Raw genomic sequence first — 13,284 nt, 5'->3', positions numbered from 1 at the left:
TCTTTACTGGCACCAACCTCACAGTCGGCGCAGCCCACCATTGTTTCGGAACAGACAGCTCAGTCCTTGTTTACTATTTTATCGGTTCCAACCTTGGCACTGACAACTACTTTGGCACCGACATTTTCGTCGGTGCAAACCATCACATCAGCACCGATGACTTCCTCGGTGCAGACACCTGTACTGCAGTCCTTTATGGCACCGTTGTTTTCGGTGCAGTCTACTGAGATGGGCACCGACCTGCCCTCATCTCTCGATAGACCTGTTTCCCCCTCAGCTGTTTCTGTGAGATCTACAAGATGCCTCTCCCAACATGACGTATTGCAACTTGTGGATCAAGTGCTTTTGGCCAGAGGAATTCCACCTCTCAAGACCTATCCTTCTCCCTTGAAATCTACTGATGTAGCACAGTCTTCCCCTTCTACGGTCCCTTTATGGATCTCTCTAAGGAGCTGCAGTTGCCTTCGTGGCAGAAAAATTTTGCTACGACCCAGGATTTGACTTTTCTCAGCCGTCCTGGGACTCCCAGTCGGCAGGCTGAATCACTTAGGGGAGAGGTGACTTCCCCCTTGGGCACTCACCCCTCTTCTAGTGGACCTGCCTTCCAAGTCATGGAGAAGGCCTTGGCGTCTACTGCTGATACTGTGCTTACTATCTCACCATCCTCCTCTGGACCACTATGTACACAGGTCGCTTTTAGTGGACACCAGACGCAGAGGTCTCAGGATACACTCCCACAGGATACCCCCTTGGTGTTGTCTTCCCCAGCGTCTCCCTGTGAGGAAGTTCATCGGAAATCCTCATGCAAGAGGAAACATATGGACTCCACTGAGGAGTCTCTCACTGAAGACACAGACTTTGATGATGGGGAAGGGTCCCTTCACTCACCTTCTGATGTATCCTTTGGTGATATCTAGAAATCCTTAAACAGAGAGGTGAATGACTGTCCTCTAACCCGACATCTGAGGAGTCTGTGTTCCTGCAGGCTTTTCGCGCCCGGCCCCCTATCTCCTGGGTTACTCCACCTGCAGACGAACTGGTCCGGCTCATTGTGCAGCGTGCATGGAAGACCCCTGATACTGTTGAGGCCATTCCCCGGAGGCCAGCCAGAATCTTGTCCCCCCCTGCTTCTGAACCTCATTGGTCTAAAGGACTCCCTGTAGATGCTCTGGTGGTGGCAGCCGCAACTAAGAAAGACCTGGCAGAAGAGGAGAGCCAGACTGTTCATCCGCCCAACAAAGAGTCCAGGGCATTGGATAGGATATGGAAGCGCATCTTTGCATCAGCAACCTTTGCTATCAGGTCCCTAAATTATACGGCACACTTCACCAGGCTTCAAAGAGACCTAGTATCTGAGCTCTCTGAAACTTTGGCAGGTGCCGTGTCTGATGAGGTCCGTGACAAAGTGGCCTCTCAGCTGGCCACTATTGAATCAATTTCGAACTCCTCCATGCGCTTGGTGTCCAACGCATCAGAAGGAGCGGCTAGAGCAGCGAGTTCAGGCATTGTTTTGAGATGACATGCCTAGATGCGCTTATGTAATTTCGCAGAACCTTTCAAGGCTTCCTTTCTCAATGCTCCCATCGAGTCCTCCTCCTTGTTTGGACCCAAAGTCAAAACTACATTGGCCAGGTGTGAACAGGACGGTAAAACCCTGTCTGCCGTAGGTGTCCGTTATTCTTCCCCCCAACGTGCTTTCTCCAAAAACCAAAAGAGCGGGAATATGTGGTACAGAAAATCTCAGGGTCCTTTCCATGACACACAGGCCGATTTTTCCCCTAGGGGAAGAGGGGGAAACCTCACAAGGAAGACGCCCCTTTCGGGGCAGAGGGGGTCCGCGTAATCAGGGTTCCAGAGATTTCTTCTCCGGGCAATCCTACCAGGGCTCCTGAAGAGCGGCCCAACCCCTTTCCTCTGGAAGTGGTTGGGGGACGTTTCTCTTTGTACCCTTCTGCCTGGCTAACCATTACCAACGATTCTTGGGTACAAAGGATAATAACCAGAGGTTACGAGATCCCCTTCGAACTATGTCCTGTCCCTCCATCAAGATTTCCCGACGTTCCACCCAGTCAAAGGGAAGAAGCAGCTCTAGAGATTACAAAGCTGCTAAACAAAAGAGTCATCCATGTAGACCCAACAGACCAGATAGGATCAGGATTCTACTCAAGACTATTTTGGTGACAAAGAAAACCGGGGACTGGAGACCAATTTTGGATCTCAGTGTGCTAAACAAACTTGTGTGTGTGCAAAAATTTCGGATGGTCACTATGCAGTCTATCATTCCTCTCTTGGAAAAAGACAATTGGAAGTGCTCGATAGATCTTCAGGATGTGTACTACTACATAAAGATGGACAGACCATCAAGAAGATTGCTGCGCTTCTGTGCGGGAGCCAGTCATTACCAGTTCAGAGTACTGCCCTTTGGACTCTCTACAGCCCTCAGAGTGTTTACAAAGTGCATGGCAGTTGTCACAGCTCACCTGCGACTTCAAGGTTTTCAGGTTTTTCCATATCTAGATGACTGGCTCCTCTCCGCAGACACCTATTGGAGGAAGCCCTGGCATACTCACTCAATACTATGGAAAAGTTGGGCATAACAATAAACTGGCAGAAATCCAATCTCACCCCTTCTCAGTCCACAGAATTCATAGGGGTCATTTTAGACTCAAAAACTTGCAGAGCGTCCATACCAGAACACAGAATATCAAGAATCACACAGCAACTGTTACCAGTTCTCTCAATGGAAAAGTCCACAGCTCACTCGATCCTGCAGCTGTTGGGCTCCACAGCAGCTTGCATCACCATTGTCCCCTTAGCCAGGTTTCACATGAGGCTTCTACAATGGCTACTGCTCACCCAATGGTATCCTTTCCAGCTTCCCTTTTCAGCCAAGATTCACATAACTCAGAGATGCAAACAAGATCTAAAGTGGTGGTTGAACCACAACCTGCCACAATGGTCTTGCCCCTACTCCCCTCAGCAGCCCAAGGCTACAGTGACCACGGACACCTCCCTGATGGGGTGGGGAGGGCTATGTCAGGGTCAGACAGTCCAAGGTACTTGGTCCAAATGGAGGCCCATCTGCATATAAATGTTTTAGAGCTGAGAGCGGTGCATCTGGCATTGCAGGCATTCCATCCCTTGCTGCCATTAGGGACAATTACGATACAATCAGACAACATGGCGGCAGTCTGGTACATCAACAAACAGGGCGGAACCAAATCCTACCCCCTCTGTCGAGAGGCCATGAGGATATGGCAATGGGCGATGGCTACCAACCGCTTTCTTCTAGCAACGCACATTCCCGGGAGTTCCAACGTGACAGCAGACAGACTCAGCAGGTGCATTCTTCAACCGCACGAGTGGTCCCTGAATCCTCTCATAGCGGCAGAGATCTTCCACCGTTGGGGCCATCTATGCTGCGACCTCTTTGCATCCCTGACCAACTTCAAATGCAGCAACTACTTTGCCCTGATTATCCCTCTGGGACAGTCACCCAGGGACGCTCTAGTTCACAATTGGCTCTCGGGTCTTCTTTATGCCTTCCCACCCACTCCCCTCATTCCCTAGTTTCTAAAGAAAGCCCGTTGATTGAAGAGCAAAGTGATCCTTATTGCTCCATATTGGCCTCGTCAGATTTGGTTCCCCTTTCTGTGGCCTCACCTGCTAGATCAACCATGGATTCTTCGTCCAACCTCGCAGTTGATCTCCCATCCGCAGAATCTGATTCACCCCAACCTGCACAGTCTGAAAGCTCACAGCTTGGCTCCTCCAATTCCCTTGATTGTCAGGCAAAATGATCTTCCCTCACAAGTACGGGACATTCTTATTGCATCTCATAAGCCTTCCACTAGAATGACTTATCTAGGCAAATGGAAAAGATTTACCTGTTGGCTGAAAGATAAGGACATTGATACCTTTTCAGCACCGGTGTCGATGGTACTTGAATATCTAATCACCCTATTTCAATCGGGGCTGTCAGCATCTACCATTAGAGTACATTTGGCTGCGATCTCTAATTTCCACGAGAATGTCCAAGACTCCTCCCTCATGACTCACAAGTTATGTAAAGCCTTCATAAAGGGTGTGAATCATCTGAAACACCCTTTCAGAGAACCTATTCAACCTTGGGATTTATCTTTGGTTCTTCAAGCTCTGACATTGCCCCCTTTTGAACCAGCTGCTTCATGCAACCTCAAGTATCTGTCATGGAAGACCTTGTTTTTGGTTGCTATTACTTCCGCCAGACGTATCTCTGAGCTTCAGACCCTATGTACAGAGAGTCCATACTTGATTTTTCATCCAGACAGGGCATCCTTAAGAACTAACCCTTCCTTCTTGCCAAAAGTCATTTCTGAATTGTCTATTTATCAGACCATTGAATTGCCAGTGGTTTTCCTGATCATTCACAGACAACTCCATTTCTATTTGCAAAGGACTAAATCTTTCCGTAAATCAGATCAGTTATTCTTGGCTTTTTCTGGATCTAGATTAGGATGTACTGTTGCTAAGGTCACATTGGCTAGATGGTTAAAAGACACTGATCCGTATTTATTCGGTACACAATACTTCTTTGACAACTACCATCAAGGCTCATTCAACAAGGTCAGTGGCAACTTCTGATGCTTTCCATGCCAGAGCTTCTTTACATGACATCTGTGCAGCTGCAACTTGGGCCACTCCTCATACCTTTATCAATCATTACAAGTTGGACTTGGCCTCCAGGGGAAGAGTATCTTTTGGTTCTATGGTGCTCAGGGGAATGTCCTTCCATGAAAGCCTCCCAGGAATAGAGGTAGCTGGGGACTCTGCCTCATACATAAGGAAGTGGACGAGGATTAACAATATCAGATAAAGAAGTTATGTCTTACCATAACGTTCCATCTGTATTGTGGATCCTCATCCAATCATTACGACCCTCCCTCCTTCCCCCTCCTATGGCTTCTAGTGGATCTCACCATCCTTCTCTTTAGGTCATTTGACCAGAGATAGCCTCTACCTTTTTCTGACTTGCAAACTCAATCTGAGGTAATAGGGAGAGGGGGATTATGGGTAAGAGATTGCTTAGCTCGAGAGTTTATCGCTGGCGCGAGCTTGGTATATGGCCGGCTCGGTTCCGATATCGGAACCGTACCCCATACGTAATGAGTGGACGAGGATCAACAATACAGATGGAACGTTATGGTAAGACATAACTTCTTTTTCCAACATTATTATTAGTGCTTCTTTTTTAAAAAAAACTTTAAAATCTATAGGCTCTCTCTTTTAATATTGGTTTGGTGGATAGGGCATCATTTAAACCCTCTTACTGTAAAACTGTCACCCATGGAAATGTACGAACATTGTGAACAACATCCACGTTTAGTTGTTCCTTCTTTGCATCTACTTATATGCATACCATTTTGCTTGTTGGATTAGAAATAAATTTTAAAAGTTTTGTCCTTTCCAAAAACAAGATAGTGTCTTTCACCTAACTTCTCTTTGAGAACATGATCTAGAGAAAATAACTTCCAATTTTTATTTATGTAACTAAAAATATTTTGACTATCCACACTATAAGTGGAAAAAACAATCTCTAATTATTCTTATTGTTTAAACTATTTCCAACAATTAATCTATCAGTTTCTAAAACTACCTTATTTGTGCACAAAATATGTTTATATATACTGTTCAGTCTTTTGATCATCACTTCAGTGGTAATATCCTTCAAAAATTTTTGCTTATCTTGCTCAGTGTCAGGAGTGTCCCGCTTATTATGTGGGGAAGACATCTAGATGTCTAAAAGACAGTATATATGGACATCTACAAGCTATAAAGGCGCAGAAAAACACAAACACTTTGTATAAGCATATAACTGGTTTTCCATCTCATGGTTTTACATTTTTAATTATTGAACTGGTACATAATGAGCCCCAGGGAAAAATTATCACTGAACATCTACATGCTTGTGAATTGAAATGACAACTGAAACTGGATGCTTTGTATCACCCAGGATTAAACAATGCCTGTTCAATTAATTCCATTTTAAAATTGAAATTTTATAATGTTTAATTAAAGTAAAAGGTGGATTGGTTATTTTTTACATATGACTTGGAATTTGTTTTACTTAAACTTGGTGCAATGTAATGAATGCAATTCTGCTGAAGTTCTGATACTGTGAAGAACAAAAGTGCTCAACTTATTAATAAACCTAAGTGTTTTTTAGATAGCTGAAGAACTTCTGCTGACACTGCCACGGGTGTTCATTCTTTTAACTCTTTCTTGACCAAGACAACTATGAACTCTGTCTCAATGGAACTAGTCTCTTTCTTGATAGCACCAGTCCCGCTTCCTTCTTGGCCCTATTTTCACTACAAGTAAGATTGTCTAATAAAGTCCTTTGGACAAAAGTGCTAATAATAGCATAAAATAATAATATAAAATAGTGCTAACTGTGATGTGATTTTTTAATTAAATGATCTTTTTTACACCTTTTGGTTTCATTATGTGGAAATGTTTGGTGTTTACTACATCGTTGGGATTCATTACTTTATCCAAAATAAAGTGGCTCCCAATACAAACAATATTCAACATACTTCTGGGCTTCTAGCTCTTCAAATTAAATGCCCCTTCTCCACTTGCAATGAAACCTATCACTAACACCAAAACCTACAACCTTAGATGTCAAAGTACAGTAGCCCCTACTGTCCAAACCTCATACACTAAACTACACAGCTCAGGCTCTAGTTTCTCTGTACTTGCAAACTCTTCTCACTATCTTATAGAGCATACTAAATATGCTAAGTTTCAGCCACCAATTCAAACAGTAGCTTATAGAGCTACACAAAAGCAAATATCAGAATGCAGGACATATCACTTAATAAACAGTACTTTGCACTAGGTTCATTTCCTCTCATGCCATCCTATGTATGCCTGTACTCCCTGTTTACCACTACATGTCTGCTTCCTGTAAATATATACAAAGAATCTTATTCTTTTTGCTCATTGTCATCTTAACATTTACCTTTCCAAGTCTCTCTGTCTCTTTGGACTCAGTGTTTTAACATTACTTATTTCATGCTTTGTCCTCTAAACACCTGTGTTACCCCCTACAGTTTCATAAGCGAATCCTGCTTATCACTTTTTTTGCTACTCTTCTGTGGTTCTACTTTTCCACTTGCAAATGTACACCTCAACATGAAATTAAATCTGTGCATGGTATCATTCTTGTTTGTGATAAAATTTGTATTACTGTTGTGTTCACTGTTGGTTGCAGCGGTTACACTTTTTGTTGCTACTATTTGTTATGTATGCATGTGTGTATATATACACACACACACACACACATACATATATATATATATATATATATATATATATATATATATATATATATATATATATACAGACACACACACAAGAAACGTATTTTTTTTTTTTTTGTGGAGGAAATGTACAAGCAATTTCGCATCCCATATCATATGCCAGCATAAATTAAAAACACAGAGTGATCTGTATTAACATCCAGACTTGACCTTCTACAGGTCATATGCTGGAATCTCTAGCAGGTCCTTAAGGATGAGCTGTTCTATAAAGTAAAGTAGTACATCCATACAAGTGACTTTTCTGTGGTGACATCATACTGTAGTATGAAAACAAGTAAGCTGTACATAGTTGTTATTTATCAAACTAGCAAACACTAGAATATATGCATACATGTTTAGCAAGCAGAAAGTCAGGACAAAAACTGATGCCTGAGTAGAACTGGTACAACCATGATCCTTTGGGCAAATCTAAATTTCTTCAAATTATTCCTTCTTGGAAATAAATTCCATAAGCATTATATAGATATGCATACTGGCACATATATTTTTTAATCATTCAAGATGCACACTTTGACTTCACATTTTTAAGGAAGTATGGGCAAAATTCCTGACATCCCAAAGCTCATACTGGGAAATAAATGGCCCACCTCTCAGAATTATAATACAGGATAAGGAAGTGAGTCTTATAGACATGAAGAGTAATTTCTTAGTGTGCAATGACATACTGATGTTTAACATGATTTAAAAAGTAGACTGCAACTGTGGTGCCTGCTAAATAAGTCTGACACTTGATAAAGACCAGTAATTTTACACTGTGATGTAAAGGAACCCTTTCCTTAAGCACTGTGTCTTCCCTTTTGATGTCTTGTTATTCTGATTTCCACACATATACAGCAGAAATCCAGATAGGCTGTTCAGGCAGAGGTGCAAAATAAAACTATGTTTTTTATCCCCGACAGGCTATATGAAAAAGATTAACAACTTGTTAGCTCTGCAATAAACCTTTAAGCTTCCTACAGTAAATGACCTTGCCCTTTACCATCATCATCAGAAGACAGAAATGGAAAAGGAAAAAAGACTGTTCTCCTGGTTCATTTCCTTTCAGGAAACACATCCTGTAAATGCTCAACTCTGAAGAGGCTATACTAAATGTTTGTTGATGCTGCCTACGCCCATGAGGCTCGCTAAAACAGGCACAAAAACAATGAGATTTCCTTTTAATGAAAGAGACAGCGATAGGTCCTCATTCTAACATAACTGCTTTCAAGTATCCTCACTCATTTGCTGTTTGGACTACATAACATCTGCAAGACAGAATGGTTTTCTGCAGTCTGCCTGGGTTTCAGTGAATTCCACAACTAGCATCCTTCTCCCTACTGCTTCTTGAAACTTGCTTGAACAATTACATTTCTATGTTAAACACTCAGTAGCTAGGCTGCTATGAAATCCAATGTGTTCTGCACTTCCATCTGACTGGCATACTACTGACTGCCCAAGGTATTTTTGGCTCATCTATTTCCTGAACCTACATTTTTAAGGAGAAAATGATGCTTTATTAAATTTGGTAAATTCTTCTTTTCTCCTTTGACTACTATCATCAGAAAGGAATGAACCTACATGCACTTCACCTTACCATGATGGATGACTGCTTGACGGACAAAGCACAGCAGGAAGGTGGATAAGCAATATCACCGACTTATTATTCTGGAATTTCTTTTGGGGATGGTGGGCCTTTGCATCTGATTAGGAATATAATTTTTCAGAACACCACAATTACAAGATTCCAAACAAAGAATGAATGGAGATGTGCTCTAGCAATTACTGAAATGCTCCATGTGGATATACTGGCAAATCTTTACAATGTTATAAGAGTTAATCAACATTCGCCTAAGTCAGAGTGTCAATATACAGACACTTGTAACCAACTTCTGTGAACCAAGTATCAGTATTGCTATGACTGTTCAAAAACTTGTTGGTGCAGCAGTAGTGCTGGCCTTTATTTCACTTATTCTGAACAACACAGCAGCCTTTACCCATAACTGGCTCTATCAAACACTGGAGGATGGGCGAAAGCGCACTATTGGGCTATGGAAGATGTGCTGGGTAACAGAGAAGGCAAGAGGGTTTAGTGCCACACAACGAGGCACAGAGAAGGAATGTGAAACTCAAAGCTGGGGATCAGAATATTCTGGGCTGCAGGAATTTCGTCACACAAGCAAATGTAAGTTTAAATGTACTTTTGCAGTACATGTGAAAAATGAGTTCCTCTACAATAAGGTGCTTTTATATAGAAATACAATTGTTTCTTTAAATAACCATCAGAATAATCCTTTAACAAGTGAATAGAAATAAACTTGTTTATTTGTAACTGCCATATTAACATTTCCTTTACTTTTAAATTAAGCAACATGTCATGAAAAAGTATTTATACCTCTTATTTCTATAACTTTTAGATGTCATCTCTGTTTTACCATCATAGTAGTGATTTATGTATGGAACTACTCTCTGCAGTACTTGAGAATTAATGTTATACACAGAATACTAAGGCACTGGATGGAGACAACAGTGGCAGAACAAAATAGACACGGAGACACAAATGTCACGCTATTTTCTTTGTAGAAGCTAAAACAATTATCACCTTAAAATAAAAATTGCAATGTATAGTCCTGACATTTTCAAGCATGTTTGTTGTAAAAATTGTTTAAAATAACATTTCTTGTCAAACTCTTAAAAAAGATCTCAACTAGTTGTATTTATTAAATATACAATTAAAAATAAATATCACATAACACGTAGCAAAAGAGGCAATCTACTAGCTTTTAATAAAAAAAAAACTGCAAACCACCCCAAGTATGAAAAATGTATTTTTTTTAAACTCTGCACCTCTATACCCTTATTTCTAATAAACCACCTCTGAAGTCAATCAGTGCTTGAAATTACAATGGGTGTCTGATAAGATGACTTCTGGCCAGATTTAATAAAGCCTACACTAAGTGTACACGATATGTATTTAAGAACATCCCTACCACACTATTGTGCTTTCCAGTCCTTAGAAAAATTACACTAAGTGTACATGTAGTATACATATTGTGGCAACCTTTATGAATCCCTGTCAGTATTTAAAGCTTCAAGAATATCAGTAGGAAAACTAAAATTAGGAGGAGGAAGGTGTGAGTTATGCCTGTGTTGTCTGCTCACTCAGAACAGTGTACACTTAGTGCAGGCTTTATTGAATCCCAGGGTTCATGTTACAATTGAAAAGTTTTTGGAACATGAGGTATGATGGAGTGAACATTACCAGATTTATATTTGTTTTGTCTTGCAGAGTATAATGTAACTATCTTGCATTAGTCTAAGTATAGCATCAAAACCAAAGCTTGGCAAGTGCCCAACTCTAAGCATAATAAAAAAATAAATGTGTTTGTGCGCGCATGTGTATGTATGTATGTATGTGTGTGTGTATATATATATATATATATATATATATATATATATATATATACATACATACATATAAAAACATATACTATATTATTTCTTTATACATATATGTCGGAAAAAAGGTAGTAGTTTCAATGACTGTTATGTCTCCAATATGGCATACAGAATTACAAGTCAGTCTGTCTGCTGTAAAGAACCACACAGTGTAGCCCATAGTACGGTATGTAGATCCAGGGAAGCTTGTTAATAGTGCAATGTTAATAGTACTAATATTTTAAGTGTCCCTGATTCTGTTGGTATTTGTCCCTGATTGGTTGAGAGCTATGTTTTCAAGCTTGTGCTGCTAAAATAATCTGTTACCTCCCCCGAGGTAAACAGCATGTTTGTGCACCTTTTCTTCAACACCAAGACTCTAAAGGGATCATTTTAGATCTTTGTCTTTCTGACTGATTTTATAACATCTAAAAAAGGCATCTTCTGCAACATATCTATACAAAGGAGGAAATCCCGTCTGGCACTTCCCCCACAGCTCAGAGCTATCCAGCTGGCAAATGAAGTTGTTTCTTCCTGAGCAGCTGTCTTCTTTTCCAAGCTAGAAGTTGATTAAAACTGTTTTTTTTTTTTTAAATGGAATAAACATAACTTACTCTTCATGAGACAAACATGTACACATGTGCAGAAATGCACAAACATGCTGTTTACCTTGGGAGAAGTAACAGATTATTTTAGCAACACCACAAACTTGAAAACATAGCTCTCAACCAATCAGGGACATATACCAACAGAATCAGGGACACTTAAAATATTAGTACTATTAACACTGCAACATTGACAGAATAAGAAAATCTGAACTGATATACATTTTCTGAAGTAAAAGAAATCTTTAACTATTGTCATCATTTATGACAATTCAACACCTGTTCTTTGAAAGATGCCACATACAGGAGGGAATAAGAGGACAGTGCTAAAATTTTAGTCAGAATCAGGGAGAGTTGAGAGGCATGCTTGCTTACGTTACAAAAAAAAAACAGAGTGAACATACCACTATTAGAGTAGGTTGCAAACTGAAGCGAGATGCAAATGATTGCCTCTGTAGTCCAGAATGTTTCAGCTGTTTTTTTACTCCATTCTACTATTATGTTAAAGCGAGGTACAGTGTGTGTGCCTTAGCGTGCTGCTTAGGGGTAAGATGAACTTCACTTCAAGACTGTTCATAAGTTACTACTAGGCTAATTGCCCTTGTGGGCCATTTTAAGCCTAGCCAATTACCCCATGTGAGAATCAAACCCTGCACCTTGTGCATGTAAGGTAATGGCCTTAACCATTATGCCACCCTCCCACCAGGTGTTTAATTTGTCACAGTGCATGTAACATTAACCACTACGCCATACTTCTTCAGTTCATTCCAAAATGAGCTTTACTCTTTTATTTTATTTTACTAATGTTGATTTAGGCAATACATCATTTCATGAAGTTGAAACAGTTTTGGAATTCAGATTGTAGCTAAAATGACTACTGTCTATATGCTTTTACACATGCACATGTATGTTTTTGTGGTGCATATATACATATATTTGTACCCAATTTAACTGTTGATGTTTTACTTTTCTTCTTATGTGGACATTTACCTTTTTGTTTTACATATTCTAGAACTGAACTGCAAATATGTTGATGTAAATTGTATTATATGCCTGACACATAATGTACGAATTTAACACCATCATTAATGCCCACATGGGTGTTTTCATCTTAATTCTGCTTATTTATCAGTAATACTACCTTAATGTCTGAACAAAACACTTGTACAGGAACACTGCACACCCTATCTAGTATACAAAATAGTATATATATATATATATATATATATATAAACAAAGTCTCTCCACAGCTAAGGCAACACATCCAACAACAGTCTGTTGCTGTAGACATCTGTGAAAGGAACCACAGCTGTGAAAGGAACCACATAGTACTCAGAGAAGTACAGCCGTTTTTCCGGTGTAATGGATATGATTAACTATCCAAACAATGAAAGAAATTTTGCAATTCACCAAGAAAAAGGAAAAAAGACTATATACCTTTTTGATAAACATCAAGGAACCTATATTTGTTAACCATCATTTTAGCATTAAGTATGGCCAATGCTACAATGGGAAAATTATGTCTAAGCAAGCTTCCAAAAAAACACAGATTTACTACATAGGGATGATCCTTGTAAAAGCTGCTGCTAGAGCTCTATAAAGTATCTTACAGAAGAAATCGGTGCAGTGTTTGGTATACCTGTCACTCATATACCCTATCTCCTTGTTTCAGTTTAAGTGACAGTAAGCCTTTGTCAAAGCTCACATACTCAGCAAAGGTAAGACATGAATGCTACAGTTTAAGTAAAACACAGACTACGCATATATTTGAAATGAGGCCATCAGCCTGGATTTCAAATTTGGGTAATGTATGACACTTTCCAAACACAACCAGAAAGCAAGACTCTAAAGGGATCATTTCAGATCTTTGTCTTCCTGACTGATTTTATAAAATCTAAAAA

At 40.1% G+C, this 13,284-nt stretch overlaps 2 protein-coding genes across 2 annotated transcripts in view; one reads left to right on the top strand and one right to left on the bottom strand.

The window, feature by feature from the left end:
- Nucleotides 1–13,284, bottom strand: part of IFT140 (intraflagellar transport 140) — a 3,212,973-nt gene that overhangs the window by 1,010,143 nt on the left and 2,189,546 nt on the right. The gene's annotated exons all lie outside the window — the stretch shown is intronic.
- TMEM204 (transmembrane protein 204) overlaps nt 1–13,284 on the top strand; it is a 262,683-nt gene that overhangs the window by 46,000 nt on the left and 203,399 nt on the right. Inside the window, exon 2 of the mRNA XM_044089293.1 lies at nt 8,264–9,525. Within this exon, the coding sequence (XP_043945228.1) occupies nt 9,258–9,525 (268 nt within the window). The 5' untranslated portion in view covers nt 8,264–9,257. The remainder of the gene's footprint in view (nt 1–8,263; nt 9,526–13,284) is intronic.

The sequence above is a fragment of the Protopterus annectens genome, chromosome 12.part0 (genome assembly GCF_019279795.1).
Source record: "Protopterus annectens isolate FY-2018-M chromosome 12.part0, PAN1.0, whole genome shotgun sequence".
NCBI lineage: Eukaryota > Metazoa > Chordata > Ceratodontiformes > Protopteridae > Protopterus > Protopterus annectens.
This window is presented reverse-complemented; position numbering and strand designations above follow the sequence as displayed.